Raw genomic sequence first — 21550 nt, forward strand, 5'->3', positions numbered from 1 at the left:
TTATAAAAAATTATTTGAAATAATATTAAAATTCTCAAACAGAAAAACATTAAACATAAATATATAAAATATAAGTATTTACAGAGAGACCGGAATAAAAAGGACCCAGCTGCTCTCCAGAGCAGGAACAAGGCTGAGGAGGAAATGCTCCATTGGAGACTGGTGTGGCCTCTTCAGGGACACCAGTATGGCCAGCTCCACCGCCGATGGACCGTCCTGGGACCCGTCCCTCATCTGCCTCGGAGCTGTCCTCCTCTGTGGGCCTGTAAAACAGCACAAAACACCAAGAAATGAGAAGGCTGCTACTAGATTTTAATTTCAACATTGAAAAAAACAAAACAAACACAACAGGATATAATCAGATTGGTTGTAGATATTTAGTAAAGTAATCCCACCGAGTAAAAAGCTATCAGTGCTTGCTGTACATACCTGTGGGTGCAGCAGCAGGAGCTCAGGGACTGGGGAGCAAGGAGAAGCAACAGGGGATGCTCTGCTGCAGAATCAGTTGGTTCTATCGAGACAATATTAAATGTTAACAGGTTGAATACAATAATCATAGTAAAGTATATACAGTGGTCCCTCATTTATTGCAGCAGGGGTTCTCAGAATAACTAGCCCCTCGCCACACACTTTATACACTGTTTTCCCCACACACATGAACATTAGTCACAGTTCTCACAAGTTGATTCTCAAAGTGCAAACCTTTGTCGATTGCAAAACGTAAAAGTATTGTGGCGTTTTGGGGGAGCAGCTAGTTCTTTCCCATCATGCCTTGGGACATGTGCTGCTGTTTAGATGTTCTTGTTTTATTGTTTATGGTTATGTTGCTTTTAACTGTTATCTTGAATGTTGTGTTTACGCTGTGGTGCAGAGTCACTGACAGTTGTTGTTTTGTAGAGAGAGTGCCATACCATGAGTGACTTCTGTTGTGCTGTTGTTGACCCTTGAGGCACATTGTAGCATTGGCACGTCTTTTAATAAAGAGCTCCCCCTGCCAGCTAGGGGTTGAATAACAACCTTGATCTCTCTGTGAGCTTCTTCGTTGAGATTTCTCTGCATGCCACAGTATTGTTAAGCTGTGAAAGAAAAGTCAGGAAAAAAGCAGGGTAGCAATAGATAAACAGCAGGATCACTGTGTTCTGTTTATTAATAAACAATAAAATATATTCCTATATGAAAACATGCATAAAAGCATAACGTCATTTCTACATCACTGAGAAAATAGCGGTGGCTTGCTAGCTTTTGTGCGGCTTTCCCGGGTCAGTCAAAAATTTCAAAAGAGAAATGAATGAACTTACCAGGTTGCCCGATCTCTTCACATATCTTCCTCCATCTCGGTCCTTTATATTGCTGTCTCGGTACAGAAAGCAGCTGGTGTTGTACAGCTCCGGGTGGTTTGCTACGGCGTTAATTAGCCTTTCCTCCATATTGAATGAAGTATGAAGGACTTTGGCTGGATCTGCCCCTTTGACCTAGGTCAGAGCCTCGTCAACAGGCTCCTGATTGGTTGTCGCGGCGTGAATTGACGCTGGAGTTCAGATTTTTCCAACTCGAGCGGTAGACGCGAAACATGTGTATGCACAAAATGCAACACAACTAGTCTACATTGACTTTCCATGTAAACCTGACACTCTGGCTGCCTCTATCACGTTCGGTGTGAACACACCGTAAGACTTGTACATTATTATACTTTGGTGTCATTACGAGAAATGTGATGAAAGAAGAAACGGACTGAACACACAGCAAGATGAGAGTAATAATAAACGCAAAACTCTGGGTCAACGACCCAGGCATCTTAACACAGTATGGCCATCATTGTTTGCTTGGAAAGTCTAAAGTTCCATGGCTTTGACGGAGACGGAGCAGCCGTAGCCATAGCTTACTTGTGAATTCTGTATTGTAAAATGCAGGTTTCTTTATTTTTGTTTTATCAAAAATGTATTAGAAGTACAAAAATTAAAAAGTACAAGAATGCAATAAAAAAATAAAACCAACCAAGCTTAATTAACAGTTTGAAATACAGAACATAATGAAAATATATAAATATCTATTAATCCCCATATCCATGTATCAAAAAGTGTAAAAATAAATGACATTCTTTCCTCAGTTTCTATTAATAAGACTTAAATTTACATGAAATTATTCAACATTATATACATTATTCAGAAGGAGACAAAGAATTCAAAAACGACACAGAGAATGTCTTGATGCACGCTCAATCATCCAGGTAAGTAAACCCCCAAAGTTTGATTCTGTTCATCTGGAAGTAGCATTTTCAGTGGGAGAAACATTTTGGGTTTTTTGCCTTGACAACATACATTCATCTTCATTTCAAATAAGTAGTTATTTTTCACACAGAGGAGCAATACCATTCTCCAGCCTCTGGTTTCCAAAACTGCTCTGTATTCATCTGGGGGCACTGTGTGTGTAACCACTTTAAACAGCTATCATGCTGGAACAAAGCAATTATATAAAATGAAGTATTAACAGTAATGTTTCTGGGATATAATAGACAATATATGCGTACAGGTGTGCAAGTAAACATTGTGCCACCCCTGACCAATCCTCACAAGCAGAAACGGCTGCAGTGACCCCAGAACTACATGAAGACTGATTTTCAAACAGTCTTGTTCACTGATGAGTGCAGTGCAACCCTGGATGGTCCAGATGGATGCAGTGGTGGATGGTTGGTGCACGGCCACCATATCCCAACAAGGCTGCATCGTCAGCAAGGAGGTGGTGGAATCATGTTTTGAGCCGGAATCACAGGGAGAGAGCTCGTCGGCCCCTTTAGGGTCCCTGAAGTTGTGAAAATGACCCCTGCAAAGTATGTGGAGTTTCTGACTGACCACTTTCTTCCATGGTAGAAAGAGAAGAACTGTGCCTTGCGCAACAAAACCATCTTCATGCAAGACAATGCACCATCTCATGCTACAAGGAATACCTTTGCATCATTGGCTGCTATCGGCGTAAAAGGAGAGGAACTCATGGTGTGGTCCCCATTCTTCCCTGACTTCAATCCTATTGGGAACCTTTGGAGCATCCTCAAGCAAAAGACTATTAGGGTGGTAGGCATTTCACATCCAAACAGCAGCTCTGGGAGGCTATTCTGACATCTGGCAAACATTCAAGTAGAAACTTTCCAAAACCTTACAAGTTCCATGGATGCAAGAATTGTAAAACTGCTATCAAATAAGGGGTCCTGTGTTAATATGTAACTTGACCTGTTAAGATGTTTTTGATTGAAATTGCTTTTGATTTCAGTGAAATTGATCTACTACTGCTGCAAATTCAACAAATGATCATTTTCAATGTTCTACAACCGATAAAATCTTTTGAAACTCTGTGTGCGTAATAATTTGGAACTGCATTTTAAGTTTTTTTATTTTTGAAAAACACTGTTTTCATTGGGAATTTTGTTCAGTAACATTTGAATTATACTCTATTGGTCGATGACTCGAAAATTATGCTAACTGTCATTTGAATCGACTATTTAGGAAAAACAGAGAAAAATATCATTTTCATAATAATTTGGAACGCGGTGTATGTGTATATAACAGCAAATATTGAATATTATTGTGCAGCACGTAAGATCGACAGCACACAGTGCTTTGAGGTAGCAGCCAAAAAGGGTGTAGTTTGTCTGTAAGCACCCGTGTGAACACCTGTAAGCATGAGCGCACTTGCATTCAAAAGGTTCCTTCATGTAATGATCTGCTAGAGGGTGTGGGGAGCCATAGCCCCATCCTCCGGGGCATGAAGCAGGTATGGAGGAGATTAGAGTTCAAACATCCAGAGACACCCAGAGCGCAAGGGTCCAAGGAAGACCAACGGAGGGGCAACCGTGCCTGAAAGAGCTGAGGAGAGCCCCAGATGAGGGGTTGCTCAGCAGCCGCGGAGCAGAAGCCAGAGAGGGTTGCAGTGACGTGCCCGTGAGCTCCGCCAACAGCCAGCTGTGCCAGAGTGGACTGAGCCCCAGGTCCAGAAGCCAAGAGCACCTCACCCCCCGAAGGGGCCTGACCGAGCCACAGGCGGCAGGCCCTGACAAGCAGCCACCAGGAGTGAGCCGGTGCATACCTGAGCACCCAGCATGTACTCAGCACATACCCAACGTATGTGCTGAGCACCCAGCATGTACTCAGCACATACCCAACGTGAAGACAGACCTAAGTAGGCACTGTACACACAATCACACTTCCCAAATGTACTCTATATCCCTGGTCAGGATATCCTTGCCCCTAGAGGGGGAAACTGCACCCAGACCCAGGAGGTGTCACCCTTTTCCCTGGAGCTCTCGACTCCGCAGTAGCAGGGAGGCCCCACATTCCAGACCATAATCGGCCAACTCCTCCCCCCAGTCCCAGACCATCATTACATCATGTTGTAATGATGGTCATGTCATCCATGTAGGCTCTAATGGGAGGAAGACGAAGATCACTCTTGAGTCTCTCACCTCCCACTACCCACCGAGTGCCCGCATAACCAACTCAACTGCCATGCTAAATGCCAGAGGGGAAATCGTGCAGCCTGCCATAACTCCAGTTCCAAGGCGCTGTCAGGTGGTAATGTTCTCAGCTGTTACACATAAAAGTAAATCTTGAAAGTAGGTCTTGACCAGTCCTGTGATGTGGTTTAGTACAGCGGTCCTCAACCTCTTTTGCGCCACGGACCGGTTTATGCCTGAAAATACTTTCATGGACCGGCCTTTAAGGTGTCGCAGATAAATACAACGAAATAAAACTAGTACCGGTACCGAAAAAAAGAAGATTTATTCATAACACACGTGAAAAGACCCAGGAAAACCGAGTTAACGATAAAAACGATAACAAAATAACGCTGAAAACCGATAAAACCCCTGAAAACCATACATTTCACACCTGAACCTCAACTCTCGCGGCCCGGTACCAAACGACTCACGGACCGTTACCGGTCCGAGGCCCGGGGGTTGGGGACCTCTGGTTTAGTACAATGAAATTGTTGAAGGCCATCCACAAGATCTCATGTGGAACTAACCCAAAAGCGTTGGCAAGGTCTAAAAAGACCACATGAAGGTCTCTTCGTTCTTTCATGGCAGTTTGAATCTGGTGCCAGATGACACTGTCATGCTCCAGACATCCCGAGAAGCCCGGATGTCGGCCTTCTGCATTGATGTGTCAACATAGTCGTTTCTTTGCATAAAAAGTGTATAGTCTTTGGGCCAACACACTGAAGAAGACCTTTCCCTCTATGTTAAGCAGGCTAATCTGGCGAAACTGGCTGATGGATGAGTTCTTCTCCTTAGGGATCAGAATACCTCCTGCTCTTCGCCAAGCCCTTGGAATCACTCCTTTCTGCCATGCTACCTTCATCAGCTTCCACGGGTATTTGAGGACTCTAGGGGTATTTTTATAGAGCCTATATGACATGCCATTGGCTCCTGGGGCCAATGCTGCTCTTGCCTGCTTCACGACCTTCTCCACCTCATTTCATGTGGGTGGCCTTATGTACCTTTGGTGTTCATGTGTCTGAATAGGCGGCATATCACTTGGAATAGTAACTGGCTCCGATCCTCAGAGTAAGTTCCCTCAGATGATCTTCCATGTCTTTTAGGGACATCCTGAGGTACCCACTTTTCTCTTCAAAAAAATGGCCCTTAACAAAGTTGTATGGGTTGCTGTAGAAAAGGGTCCTTGTCCATTCTTTCTTTTTCCGTTGTTGTCTGAGGTGCTTTGCGCAACTTTTTCGCAACTTAGTACGCTGTTGCTTTATTTCCTCCTGCAGGGCAGTAAGTCCCTCCCTTTCTGTCTCATAGGCCCTCCTTCACTGTTTCTTCAGTTGTCTTCTCTCTTTCACTAACCTGTCAATTTCCCGCTGTCTCCTGGATTTCAACTGGTTTAAAGGGCCTTTCTGTTGCCTCTGAATCTTGTTCTTTACATCAAACCTCTCGCCTCCAAAGCCGTAGATGATGGTTCCCAGGTACTTCGACTTCCTTTCAAGAGGACCCTTTTGTTGATCTAGTATAAGAACCAGTTCCGAGTCCATGGTTTACCACTCTCTCTTCTCACTGGATCTGGGCCACAGAATCTGAGCTTTCCTACAACATAAGCCAGAGGCTACAGACTAGAGCTGGGCGATAGAACGATAATGATATGTATTGCGAAATAACTTTTTCTCGATAGAAAAATTAAACTATTGCGATAGACCTCATCTCTCTTGTCCTCTTAAAAAAAAAAGAAGAACAGCCAATCCAAATTAAGTAGCGCAGAGCCGAACCAATCACAGCCGCAGCATCACGTCACGTGACTTGTTACGTACAGCACAAGTTCCAAGCCGCACATGTGTATTTGTTTGGGAAGCAGCCAGCCACCGTGCCACCCGGGTAATGGAGGAAATGAGTTTGCCGACTAGTGAAAAATCAACCGAGAGCATGACCGAAGGTTACCGAAGAGAAAACAGATGATGGTTCCAATGCCGGAGAGATTGTCGAACGGAAGGGCCATAAAAGTTCCGCAGTGTGAAGGTATTTCGGCTATTTCAAGTCTGACAAAAAACAGAGTAGCGCGCACTGTAAATTGTGCTGAAAGCAAGTCTGGAAATACAATAAACCGGTGCATGCTCAATCTCTGACTGAAAGCGCTTATTCGTCATTCGGCTTTTGTCAGACTAAAGTAACTGTTAAAACTGTTTGAAAAGCTAAGCTATACAACAAGGAGCGATTGAGAATTTCCTTTTAGTTCTCAGTTTATTTGATATTGACAAAAGTTAGTCAATTTTGTCTGTACTTCTGTAAAACAAACTAAGATTTACCATAGGCCCTAGTGATGCGCGAATCATGAACGAATCGTTCAATACTCGAGAATCACTTTACTGACTCGTGAATCATGATTCACAAGCGCAACTGACTCACTGACTCATCCCTGTTGCTGTTAGCAAACTAATTTCACTAGTAGAAATATATCTAGCTTATAATTCAAATTGTGAAGAAAAACACAACATCCAGTATCTTAACAAAAACATTTCTGCTCTGAACTGGAAGAAAAAACCCTGAGTAGAAGCTCACATCAAGACAATAGCTCCTCGGTTCACAGTAGCAACGCTCTGCTAACATGCTAACAGCACATTTGAGCTACTCACCCCTCCATTCCTGCGCTGAATCGTAGGGGAAGCAAATCACTCATGACTCACTAACCCCTCCCTCCTGTGCTGAATCGTAGCGTAAGCAAATCACACCAGGACTCACTAACCCCTCCCTCCTGTGCTGAATCATAGAGCGCGCGAATCACTCATGACTCGCTCACCCCTCCCTCCTGTGCTGAATCATAGAGGGAGCGAATCACTCATGACTCGCTAACCCCTCCCTCCTGTGCTGAATCATAGAGCGAACGAATCACTCACTCACTCACTCACCCCCTCCCTCCTGGCTCGCAGCTACTTCTTCTTCTTCTTCATTGGCAACCAATGTTAAGGCGCACTACCGCCCCCTGGTTCACAGCTCAGTGGACATTTAGATGAGAAAATATATATTTGACACATGTAAGGAAAATACTAATAAAATAAAAATAAACAAAAGAAATGTTCCCTTTAGAAATTCTTTTGCTCTTTTTTGCTATATAAAATAGTTGTTTTCTTTTAGAATCACTCATCTTAGCAGTAGGATTTACATTAAAAGAGAAACAAATTAAGTTTGAGTGAAAATGTACATTTTTTGCACTCCCTGGTCAACTGACTCAGTGACTCAAATGACTCAAAAAACCCGATTCACTTTGGTGAGTGACTCATTAAAACTCGATTCAGTAAAAAGAATCAAATTTACCGTCATTAATAGGCCCACCGGCGGGCCCATTTTACAGGTAAATTTGAAGGGCTGGTCAATAAAGGGCTAAGTGGAATTGACAATTTAGTAGTCTGTTTTGTTTGTTCTATTTTGAAACTTAAACACTTTAGCGGCTGCCTTTTGTGTAGTTTGCAATATTTGCCTTTATTTATCTGAAACTGAAGTCTCATGTTCCTTAAGTACATCTACCCTGTTGAACTTATTATGGGAAATAAATATTTAAATCAAAATAAGCTGCTGATTATTTTACATTTTACTTGTGAGCAACGGCACATTTAAATCTTACAAATATAGTTATTTGGCTTATATCGCGATATATATCGTTATCGCCTGAAATGAAAAAACATATAGTGATATGAAAAAATCTTATATCACCCAGCTCTACTACAGACCCACACACTAATGTAAATCCCTGTCCTAATAACGAGATACATTTGATCTTTCTCTTAATATTAAGATAACAGAACTTGTTCAACAGTTCAGTCTTGAACTGAGTGATCTCTTCCAGGATGACAGGAAGCATGTGGTCGCCAATTTTGAAGCCACTCTGATAACCTTATCCCACCAATGATGTGGAGATCCAGCTTTTTTAGATCCAATTAAAATCAATGCATTCAAAAAGATGCTCTGGAAAAAAGAAGAATTCTTGGAACAGAGTTTAATACAGAGAATCATATGAACAGCAAGAAAATACATATAGACATTTAGCAAGAGAATTGCATAGCAGAAAGCAAGTAAAGCAAAACCCCGGGGTGAAGAGCCTTTAAGCACAAACCGCTCAAACACAAAAAATGACAGAAAAAATGACAAAAATGACAAAAAAAAGCAGCAGTAACAACCCGGGGCATCTTGATCCTCCTCTTTATATAGGGTCAGTGACCCCTCCTTCTGATGTTGGGTATTTTTCCATTCCTTGCTTTTTCCCTGTTCCATATTAAAAATTTAACTAATAAGTATTTTCTCAACTCTACAAATGTCAACATTAACCCCAATAATCGATGTAATATGTTTGTCAATACTTTTCCCCAATCAGTTGTCAATTTTGCACTTTGTTCTTCTTAAATCTCCGACACTTGTGTTACCTTCTGGCACTGCTCCATAACTCTCCACGGCTGTTCCCGACATCAGTCATTTTAATTAGGTTCTTTTTGACAGACTCCCAGGCCGGCAAATTTTGTTTAGTTTTATGGGCTAGAGATGGGTGCTTCACGACCTCAGGGCAGCGGAGAAGCTCCCAGGTGCAGTTCAGCAGGGCCAAGTTTATTTAACCCTTTGTTTGGACTAGTTATCATTGGCCATAACACAATCAAAGGTTACTTATTGATCCTAATCACTACTTTTCAGACATTTTTGATCACATATGCTCATTCAATAAGTAGCACCAACTTCATTAATATACTTGTGAATAATATTTGATCTAAAGATATGGATTTTGTGATTTTAAACATGCAGGTTAAATGCTTATCACAGTGATTCCATTATATAAACACTCCAGTGCAGATATATATATAGAGAGAGAGTATGCGAGTATATATGACTATATAGTGTATATGTGAGTATATGTCCAGTGTACACAGATATATATGTAATAAAAATCCACAACAAGCACTAGAGATCAATGGGTGCTTAAATGAGAATAAAAATGATGTGATTCTCGTGCTATGTTTTCTACAGTCACCTGAGCTCGACACAGTTGAACATCTCTGGGAGATTTTGGAGCGATGTGTTAGACAGAGGTCTCTACATGTTTTTGGAGAATGGCCTTCATCCCTCCAGCAGAGTTCACAGTCTTAGTCTTGCTGTTCAGTGTTGGCTCAATACCATTGTATGTTTGTGTCCTTTGTCAGTATATATGCATCTTTGTATGGAGTGGATCAGCCAGTTTATCAGAGGATCAAACACAAATATATCTGATTTTTCTATATTTCTGAATATAGTCTCTAAAAATGTAGGAAATCAACAGTCTTCATTTACACTTAAATTTAATTAAGATTTCAATTTCCTTAAATTGGATCCACTGTGTTATTCTGAGATTTTGATATCAGAAAAAGTCCAAAGACATCAAAGTCAAAAGTTTTACATTCCACATAAATAATTTATTATTTAAATGTGATATTTTCAGTTTTCACATCAGCTGAAAAAATGATACAAACAGTGAATTATTTTGTTGAGTTTGTTTGTTTCAGAGTCAGAGAGCCGTGTCTCTCTACAGTCAGAGGTTTTTGTACGGCGCCTCAATGAGTTTGTATCACTGTGGTACACGTTCGGTGGAGGAACCAGACTGGATGTTGGAAGTAAGTTAATTAAACTGTGTTTATTATTAAATGTTTTACTATTTATTATTCAATGCTTTATCAAAGTATTTTTTTTATTCAAAGTAATTTAGTTTTTGATGTTTGTCCTTTTTACTGGACTAATTCAGATGAACTCTGCAAGTTTCTCTTGTTTAATCTACATTTCTGTCATAGTAAAATATATGTAGACAAGAGTAAACTTCATCTTATGATTAGTTTGTAGATTTCCACCACATCAGCTGCTGTTTGGATGAGTTAAAGTTTGCTTTCTGATGTTTTTATCGTGTCAGATGTTTCAGATTTAGTTTGAAATCATGTGAGCTGTTCAATAACATTTCAAATCTATATGAATGAGTAGCTGCTCTGTGCTTGTGTCCACTCATTTCTTCAGTCATCCATGATTTAGACTTCTAATCATTTTAAAGCCAAACTTCTGCTGTAAATGTTTCCACATCTGCTTCTTTTATTTCCAGTGTAGTTTGAACATATTTCAGGTCAAACTGTGTGATGATTCTCTCTGTGCTGATATGCATGAGAGGTTTCTTAAAGGGAAGTGAAACAATGTGTGAGTTAATGACTGGTGGAGCAGAAAAAACACCTGACAGAAACTTCTTAATGGAGAAATTCAAATTGTGGTTCGTGTCCTCTAATCTGATTGGTGTTTCCTAGGTGATACCCGCCCCGCCCTGAAGATGCTGGGTCCCTCCAGTGCAGAGCTGGAGAATGGGAAGGCCACGCTCATGTGTGTGGCCAACAAGGGCTTCCCCTCAGACTGGAGTCTGTCCTGGAAGACGAGCGACAGCAGTGGCAGCAGCAGCATCAGAGGGGAGGAGAGCAGGACTCCTGGAGTGCTGCAGAATGACGGCCTCTACAGCTGGAGCAGCACCCTGACGCTCACTGCAGACCAGTGGGGGAAGGTGGGCTCTGTGACCTGTGAGGCCACCCAGGGCTCCCAGACTCTGGTCTCAGAGATACTGAGGAGAGACCAGTGTTCACATTTCTGAGCTGACTAACTGAGTCTTTGATACTGCTCTGTCTGTTTTCTGTGTCTCTGTTTCCCATATGGAAAAGATATATATAAATCTTATAACGTTTGTATCTGTCTTGTGTGAAACTTGTATGAAAAGCATACAAGAGTGAAAACAGATATAAGATTCCTTGAAAATTATATAAATGAAACTTGTATGTTTTGGATACTTACTAAAACAATATATGAAAGTGGCCACTTTCATGAGTAAATCATATAAGTCTTATATGATTCACTATATAAGATAGGCCAAATCTTATGCAAGTCTTTTATAAGGTTTTTCTATTTCTTCTCCATATGAATTTCCTCAGAATTCATATTCATGTTTTCCTGCTTGTGATGTCGTTGATGGTTTTAATACTTCAAATAAAAAAATATTTCTTCAGTTAACCGTGTTCAAGGGTTTTAACTTAGCTGCTGTTCTGATAATCATCCTTAAGCTTCAGTAGGGATGCTTCCACAGATCAACGCGTCTATTTCTAAACACATTTCTACACAACTGGAAAAAGTTATTCATCAGTTAAAGACTTGCACCTCTTTACTTGATCCCATCCCCATCAAACTGTTCAAATCTGCATTTCACTGTTTTATAAATCATGTAGTAAATATTATCACCATCTCTGTGCAGACTGACATTTTCCCTGTTTCTCTCAAATATGCTTCTCAAGGACTCAAGAACAACGACTTAGATCCATTGATAATTAATAATTACAGACTTATTTCTAATCTGTCATTGCTCTGAAAAATTTTTGATAAAAACCTTTACAACCAACATATTGAATAAAAAACTTTCAGCTGACAGTCTTTATGATAACTACCAATCAGGTTTTAGGACCAATCACAGCACAGAAACAGCTGTTGTTAAAATCATGAGTCAGGATGATTTCTCCTGATGAACCTGAAAACTTCAAAAAGTTGACGAGAGTCTCCGAGACAGATCCAGCTTGAAGATCATTTCTGTGACAAATATGTCGCTGCATATGATTTGGATGTTATGTGTATGTAGTTATGGACACATGTGATTTAATCATGAAAGCACCTCATGACTTCTGGTTTTGACTCTGAGTCGATTTTTTTAGCCTCAGATTTATGTTTAGATTACTTAAAATAAAATGTATTTTTATTTTGAGCTGTATGATATTTAATGATTTTATTTTCATATCTGTTAACGTAAAGGTCTTCTTTTAATGATAACTGTTAAAATTTTACAAATCATAGATGATATTATGGCGGCTCTAGTATGAAATGGAGGTCAAAGGTCACAGTGAGTTTTCTCAACAACTATTTGACTTTGGAACATGTTGACTGATTTTTACTTAATTTTTAGGGAGTGTGTGTGTGTGTGTGTGTGTCCTCAGTGAACTGTATCAGTCTCTGCAGTATCTTCCAGCTGCAGCAGTCACTTCAGTTTCTGTTCAGTCTGACTGAGGGAGGTTTTTGTACGACTGTTTTTCACTGTGTGAACACAGGCTGACTGTTGATATTATGAAGACTCTGACAGTAATAAACTGCTGCATCTTCAGCCTGGACTCCACTGATGGTCAGAGTGAAGTCAGAGTTTGATCCACTGCCTGTAAAACGATCTGGAATCCCTGATTCTAGAGTGTCAGCAGCATAAATGAGCAGTTTAGGAACTCCTCCATCTTTCTGTTGGTACCAGTGTAAATAGCTGGAGCCAAAAACATCCTGACTGGTCCTACACTTGATGTTCACAGATCCTCCCACAGCAGAGCTCACTGCTCCAGGCTGAGTCACTGTGATCTGTCCTCTGGACTCTGAGGATACAGAGACAAAAACATAAAGCAGCTTCATGGTTTTGTGGGCTTCATTTCAGAGGGACAGATGTTGATAGAGGAGAGGAGTTTGATTCTCTGGACTTTACCTGTGAAGCAGCAGCAGAGGAGAGTCCAGATGAGGACGCAGATCAAAGTCATGTTTTTGATGAGGAGGATTTCTGTGGCTTCTGTTGTGATGAAGGACAGCTGTCAGTCATCCAGTGTTCAACTCTCAGGACTATAAACTCTCCCAGAGCACTGGAGCATGGTGCTGCTGATGCAAAGTGGCTCTATGGAAATGCTGTGACCAAGTTTAAAGGCACAATGTGAAAAAGTAAAGGTCTGGACTTCACTATTTGTTTTTACCACATTTTGAACCCTCCTAGATCCTGATGGGTTGTGAAGAACTACTAATTAATCATATTTACAATAAGTTCATTTAACAGTTGCTCTTTGCCAAGATGTAGAGATTTTAGGAATTCACGTTTTTACTGAATTCCTTCGTTCATGTTTGTAGCATTAAATATTTATGGTGGTGTACATTGGTGGGTCACACTTACATTTACACAGTTACATTGATTCAAGTAACTTTTTGGAGTAAATTCTACTTGCTGGTGAAGATCATGTGACATAACTGAAAGCTTCACAGTGGGAATACAATCGACTTTGTGGAGAAACTGTTTTCTAAACCACTTGTTCCACTGTGTTGGTATTTGGAAAAAATGTAATACCACATATTATTTGTATAAATGCAGTTATACTCACTGTATGTATAGTACTATTAAGTGAGACAGGCTGTTTGACTTATTGGAAACACATTTTTAAATTAAGCAAAACATTTCATTGGTTTTGTTTGTGATGTTTTTGATCATTAAGGTTCCTGATGACACTGTCAGTCTTAATTCTATTTTAACTGAACAGGTTACACTGCAACAGACTGACACCTGACCAGGCTGTACCTGCCTCATGGACCTGAATTGGATAAGCAGAAAAGAATGGATGGAATAGGATTGATGAACAGATGAAGCAACTGTTGTTGAATTGAGTTTGTATTTCATTCCAGGTTTAAAGGATATCACAGCAATGAAACTGCACATTTAAATGTATTAAATGTCCATCACAGTCTCAGGGGATTTTCCCATTTTAATGCTTTCAGACCTCAGTGCTGACTTTGATACAGTAGATGATGGTATCCTGGTATCCTTCTCTCTTACTTGGTGCATATTAATGGCATTAGGAACCATACAGGGAACCACACTGCAATATGTGGTTAACAGACTTGGATGAAAACATGCTGAGAAACTAGTATAACAGATACAACATGATTTCCTCCAATACCATCCACCTCAAACATATATTACAGTTTTATCTCAGTCGCTTTGGTGCAGTTCTCAAATCAGTGATGCTTTTCCCCAATCAAATGAGCCTTTCTCATTGTTTTTACACACACATACACACTGCTGTTGTTTCTACACTAATAAAGGGATTTGTTGCTTTGTTGATCCACTTGAATCTCACGAGTCTTTGAAACTGTTTTGTCAGACAGAACTCCAGATCTGTCACTTTGCTCAATAGTCAGAGATTTCGCCCCTTATTGACATAATAGCATCATATCGTTGCTGCAGATTTGCCAGCTGGGCACCCCTTTCAACCACATCCCAAAAATGCTGTCTTGAACAGAGATCTGGTGACTGTGGAGGCCATTGGAGTGCCGTGTTTTTGTTTTTTGTTCTTACAATTTTGGTCACTCCATGTGAATTATAACCTCAGTTTCCTGTTCTTAGGTGACAGGCCCTGCAGTGCAGTCTTCTACTGCTGTAGCCCATCTGCTTCAAGGTCACATGTTGTGCTTGCAGAGATGCTCTTCTGCATCCTATTTGTATCAAGTGGTTGATTGAGTTACTGTTGTTACTGAGTTACTGTTGCCTTCCTATAAACTCAAAACTTTCAGGCCATTCTCCTCTGGCCTTTGACATCAATGAGGTATTTTCACCCAGAAAACTACAGCTCACTGGATATTTTCTCTTTTTCAGACCATTCCCCATCAACCCTACAAATGGCTGTGTAAAAAAATCCCAGCAGATCAGCCTGCCTGGCATCAACAACCATGACACTTTTAATTATCTTTCTTAATGATGCTTGAATTAATCTTCAGCAGGCTGTGTTCAACATGTCTACATGTGTAAATGCTATGAGCTGCTGACATGTGATTGGCTGATATTTGGATTAACAAGCAGTTTAACAGGTGTACTTAATAACCTAATAAACACATGCAGTATGACTTTACTGGACTATACAGTAGTTGGTGCTGTGGTCTCAGATTGTATACATTTTCTTTTCCTGACACATATAGTTTAATGAGTATTATTTTGCTTTTCTCCATTTCACCAGTTTTGTAAGGTTAAAAAAAAACAAAAAACCATCAGATTTGATTTTTGTTTCTGAAAACAGTTTTAAACTTTTCATTAGCTGTCACAGTCCGGGTGAGCTGCTGGTAAATTTCCACTAAGTCCATGTTCTCCTGTGTCTGCCCCTGGGCAGAGCTGTCATCTCCTCACATGGAGCCAATCTGGAGCAATCTACTCAGGATATTTAAGACCAGCGTTGCTGTTTCTTCACTGCTAGTTTGTTAACTTACCCACGGTGGTAACAGGCTACCATGCTTCATGCTCCTTGCCCAAGTCTATGAACTTTCCTCATTTTTCTTGTGCTACAGCTCTCTGGTCACGCCACTGCTCCACTCTTCAGCTAAGATGGACATACTCACTGCAGTTTCATGCTCCGTCTCCTGGGAAGGATTTCAATATCACACCTGCTGCCCTCTTGCCACTGCTTCGCACAGGATCCCTTGGAGCTCAGGTCAGCCCATCTTAACTCTATTCAGCTCACCTGGACCTTCACCTACTCCCCTCAAAGTACCACCAACTCCACCTGCAACATAAGCCATACTCCTCTTTAAAATTCAACCACACCTGGAGAAGTCTGTGAACCCACTAACCCCCTTTTCCTCTCTTCCTCTTGATCACCACGCCACCTTAGGCCACCACGCCACGTTTTCTTGTCAGGAATCCCACGCCAAGTATAACTCAGTGTTTTTGTGCCAAATAAAGATTTGTGTAAAGCAAACTCAACCGTCTCCACATGTGGTCCAGCACTTGAGTCCAGTTTCATACAGGCCTTTGGCCCCTTGTGACATTAGGCCTAAATTTTTTGCAGTACTCTTTCCAAAGTCAGTAAGGTTTTGATGTCTTAAAATGATGGTGAAAGTGTTTTAATAAGTGTCTTTTGCATAGATAAGTCTGTGTTGTGAAAAATGCCTTACATATTTTGAGAACTGCATTAAGAGTGGTGAGAATGACGTTCCTGATGTAAGACTTTCACCAAAGCAACTGAGAAAAGCTGTGATGGGCAAATATTTACTCAAGTTCATTTAACTATTCATGAATAAATGTAAGAGAAGTCTTTTGAAAAAGTGTGTGTGTGTGTGTGTGTGTGTGTGTGTGTGTGTGTGTGTGTGTGTGTGTGTGTAAAACATGTCAAAAGCAACACATGGTGATAAAAGCCTAATTGAATCTTAATGTTTGCCAGTTAGAAGCCTTCAACCAACAGCACAGAGCACAGTCTTCTATGTGTAGGCAGGGTCTTAACAATGAACATATTCCTTCCGAAATTAAAAAACAAAATTCTGAAAAAAAAAAACACTGGTACACTTTCCAGAACTTAATATTTTTGTGAAATTCAAAACATAACTACATGAATCAGAAGAGTTTTTAAATTTTGTCATGGATCGCTGTGTGCAGGCAGGAGACGAGGACCCAAACGCAGGACTCAAAGAGGCAAATGTGAAGTCAAAACAGCTTTAATGCTGAACTCTTTGAGCCACAATCGCCCCCGATCGTGGCTCAAAGAGTTGGCAGTTCGTCTTGTAATTGGAAGGTTGCCGGTTCGAGCCCCGGCTCGGACAGTCTCGGTCGTTGTGTCCTTGGGCAAGACACTTCACCTGCCGCCTACTGATGTTGGCCAGAGGGACCGATGGCGCGATATGGCAGCCTCGCTTCTGTCAGTCTGCCCCAGGGCAGCTGTGGCTACAACTGTAGCTTGCCTCCACCAGTGTGTGAATGTGAGAGTGAATGAATAGTGGAATTGTAAAGCGCTTTGAGGGCCCTGAAAAGCGCTATATAAATGCAATCCATTATTATTATCATTAAAATAACAAAACTGAAGATGCAAAAATAAATTTTCGCACACAGGCAGATAGAACACACAGCGTAAGATGAGGGTGAACCAACATTAACAATGCGAAAAAAGCTGAAAGGCAAACACAGGGCTTCAATACACAGTGGAGTAATCAGGGAATAGGAGACAGGAGGGAAGCACAGCTGGAAGACATTAGAGCGAACGAGACAAGGGAAGCAAAACTAGACACACTGACCAAAGACACAGACCTTCAAAGTAAAACAGGAAATATACACTGACAGAACTCAGGGACACGATACTCACCGAGAACAGAAACCAAAACCAAAGAACTAGAACATCTTAACCCGAAAACACAATCAGAATAAACTAGAACATATGATCATAATAATAATAAACACAAAATGCTGGGTCAAAAGACCCAGGACCATGACAAACTTAGGCTGTTTCAGAAAAAAAGTGTCAGGTTTAAAGAGATGTATCTTTTCACATGTGGAAAGCTGTAAAATCTACATTTTGAAATCATATTCTTTAAATATTGTTGTAATGGGCTTTATTTGTTTTAATTACACTATTATAATATTATTAAATGATACAAACAGTGAATTATTTTGTTGAGTTTGTTTGTTTCAGAGTCAGAGAGCCGTGTCTCTCTACAGTCAGAGGTTTTTGTACGGCGGCTCAATGAGTTTGTATCACTGTGGTGGACTTTTGGTGGAGGAACCAGACTGGATGTTGGAAGTAAGTTCATTTAACTGTGTTTATTGGAAAATCTAGTAAAAGTTTATATGTAAAATTAATTCTTAGACTGCTTAGATAAAAGAAAATGTTTGGTTTTTTTTGTTTTACAAGTTTTGTATTCATGGTTCTCCTGTTATATCATGGTGGGTTATTAGAGCAGACTTTTTTTCTTGTCTAGTAAAGTATCCTGGGAGGAATGGTGTATTTATCACATACATGTCAATAATAAATGGACGCCTCCATCTGCTGAGGAAGCTCATCTGTTGTCACTGAAAGCTCCTCAACAGGTACTGGCTGCATGTCATGGTGAGATTGTTTCATCTGAAAGTCTAAAGTGCAGGATGAACTTTGAATCTCAGAGTAAGGGCTGTATATATGTGACAAATATGTCACTGCATATGATTTGGATGTTTTGTATACGTAGTTATGATCATATATGACTTATCATGAAAGCACCTCATGACTTCTGTTTTTGACACTGAGTCGATTTTTTTTAACCTCAAATTTATGTTTAGATTATTTAAAATAAAATGTATTTTTTATGTCGAGTTGTATGATATTTAATGATTTCATTTTTATATCTGTTAACATAAAGGTCTTATTTTACTGATAACTGTTAATATTTAAAAAAAATCATAAATGATATTATGGCGGCTCTAGTATGAAACTGAGGTCAAAGGTCACAATGAGTGACTTTGAAATAGTAAGCTATTTTTAGATTGGAAGCAAACGTGTCTGTGTGTGTGTCTGTGTGTCCTCAGTGAACTGTATCAGTCTCTGCAGTATCTTCCAGCTGCAGCAGTCACTTCAGTTTCTGTTCAGTCTGACTGAGGGAGGTTTTTGTACGATTGTTTTTCACTGTGTGAACACATACTGACTGTTAGGATTATGTTCACTCTGACAGTAATAAACTGCTGCATCTTCAGCCTGGACTCCACTGATGGTCAGAGTGAAGTCAGAGTTTGATCCACTGCCTGTAAAACGAGCTGGAATCCCTGATTGTCGAGTGCTAGCAAAGTAAATGAGCAGTTTAGGAACTCCTCCATCTTTCTGTTGGTACCAGGCTAAACGGTCGTTGTTATAAACATTCTGACTGGTCCTACACTTGATGCTCACAGATCCTCCCACAGCAGAGCTCACTGCTCCAGGCTGAGTCACTGTGATCTGTCCTCTGGACTCTGAGGATACAGAGACAAAAACATAAAGCAGCTTCATGGTTTTGTGGGCTTCATTTCAGAGGGACAGATGTTGATAGAGGAGAGGAGTTTGATTCTCTGGACTTTACCTGTGAAGCAGCAGCAGAGGAGAGTCCAGATGAGGACGCAGATCAAAGTCATGTTTTTGATGAGGAGGATTTCTGTGGCTTCTGTTGTGATGAAGGACAGCTGTCAGTCATCCAGTGTTCAACTCTCAGGACTATAAACTCTCCCAGAGCACTGGAGCATGGTGCTGCTGATGCAAAGTGCCTCTCTATGGAAATGATCACACTGACAGAAACAGGCAAGATAGAATAGAATTGAATGCCTTTTTTGTCAGAAACACATTATATTAGATTAATATTTCAAACATGACAAAATGCTAATCTTACAGCAGCAAAATGATTGCATCTCTACAGTTTAAACATTTCTTATGCTTTCCGCCTGCACAGAGTGGATAGTCAAAAAAACTGAATCATCACAAATACATTATTTTAGATTTTTTACTTTAATTTTTTTAGTCTCACTTTATTCTTATTGTCACGGTTTGCGAGGCAAGCCACATGGTGTTATGAATGAAGGACCAAGATGCAGGCACAGGCTGTGATGCGAGTGAGCTTTTATTCCAACAGGTGAAAACACAAACAAAAGCACGGATGGCAAGGACAGAACTAAGAAAACCTAAACTGGGAAAAATCTAACAAACAAGACTCAAAACCATACTCGCAGGATAACACGGAGGGAGAAACACAGGGCATGATGCACAGAGAACCGCAGACGGACCGACGATGAGTACTGGAGAACACACACTAATATACACAAAGGGAAACGAGGAAACTGCACAGAGGAGGGAGACACAGCTGAACCTAATAAGCAAGACGAGACAGGGAGGACGCAAAACTGAACACACTGACATAAGACACAGACCTTCACAATAAAACAAGAAACTCAACACATGTGCAAAGACAGAGACTAAGAGACACGAGCTTTACACAGAGACCTGACTAATCTGGAACAGAGGGAGCACGGGAACCAAACTAGGAACTAGTTATCATAGCAAAAGACATAACCAGAAAGTATAAGATAATAATAATTAACACAAAACACTGGGTCACATGACCCAGGACCATGACACTTACAGCACTAGAATTATATAAGGGAAGAATTCTGGATCAGCACCATGATGAAAACTTGTGGCCGTAGTGTATATACAGGCCCTTCTCAAAAAATTAGCATATTGTGATAAATCTCCAAAAGTTGAATCTGTTCATCTGGACGTAGCGTTTTGTGGGAGAAACGTTTCGTCACTCATCCAAGTGACTTCTTCAGTCTCAGCTGACTGCAGGTTTCCCCAAACCTTATAAACAGTACATTTGCATAATGACTGAAACCAGCCCACTGAAGGAACAATGGGCTGTGAGGTCAGTTCCTTAATCATAATTATGCAAATTCCCATGACCATTGATCAACAACCACTGACCAAAACCCACTGATCAAAGAACACTGATCAATGGCCATGAGTACCATTCACAGAGTGTTGGGGAATGGCTGCAATCACAGCATTGTAAGATGGCGAAAGATGTACCCTTAGGCCCCCTCCTCCATTCAGAGATGGTCTTTCCCTCTTCATGTAAATGGCCTCCTTGACTCCGCGCTCAAACCAGCGTTCCTCCCTGTCCAGGATGTGTACATCCTCATCATTGAAAGAGTGTCCACTGGCCTGTAGGTGTAAATAGACTGCAGAGTCCTGGCCTGATGAGGTTGCTCTTCTGTGTTGTGCCATCCGCTTCGCTAGAGGTTGTTTGGTTTCCCCGATGTATAAATCCTGGCACTTAACAGCATACACTATGTTACTCTGTTTGTGTCGGGGGACCCGATCCTTGGGGTAGACCAGTTTTTGGCGCAGCGTGTTTTGGGGTTTAAAAGCCACAGAGACCCGGTGTTTAGAAAAATGCGTCTCAACTGTTCGATACTCCTGACACATATGGGATCACTACAGGTTTTCGCTTGGGCAGCGGTTGTCCTTCTCTCCTGGATCGGCTGGAGCTTTCTTTAGGTGCCTTCCAGCTTTGACAAAAGTCCAGCTGGGATAACCACATTACTCAGGGCCTTCTTGATGTGCTGTTCTTCTGCCTCCCTGGCCGCTGTGTCAGTGGGGATGGTGTTCGCTCTGTGTTGTAGCGTCCTGATGACACCCAGTTTGTGCTCCAGTGGATGATGAGAGTCAAACCTTAGATACTGATCCGTATGTGTAGGTTTACGGTACACGTCAGGCTTTAGATGTCCCCCATTACTGATGGAAATCTCTCAGTCTAAGAAGGCTAACCTGCCACTTTTCATATCCTCCCTGGTGAATTTGATGTGTCGGTCCACCAAGTTAATGTGATCCGTGAAATGTAGTACGTCCTGAGATTTGATTTTCACCCAGGTGTCATCCACATATCTGAACCAATGGCTTGGTGGTGTTCCAGGGTAGGATAGCAAAGCCCTCTTTTCCACTTCTTCCATGT

At 41.0% G+C, this 21550-nt stretch overlaps 3 gene segments (V, D, J or C); 2 read left to right on the forward strand and 1 right to left on the reverse strand.

The window, feature by feature from the left end:
* Positions 1-21550, forward strand: part of LOC116324369 — a 95985-nt gene that overhangs the window by 39739 nt on the left and 34696 nt on the right.
* Positions 10026-11209, forward strand: LOC116328646. The segment is given in 2 exon segments: positions 10026-10107; positions 10777-11209. A coding segment is annotated over 1 exon segment (312 nt).
* LOC120435474 lies at positions 18700-19181 on the reverse strand. The segment is given in 2 exon segments: positions 18700-19022; positions 19130-19181. Coding segments are annotated over 2 exon segments (375 nt in total).

The sequence above is a fragment of the Oreochromis aureus genome, linkage group 22, assembly GCF_013358895.1.
Source record: "Oreochromis aureus strain Israel breed Guangdong linkage group 22, ZZ_aureus, whole genome shotgun sequence".
Classification (NCBI taxonomy): Eukaryota; Metazoa; Chordata; class Actinopteri; order Cichliformes; family Cichlidae; genus Oreochromis; species Oreochromis aureus.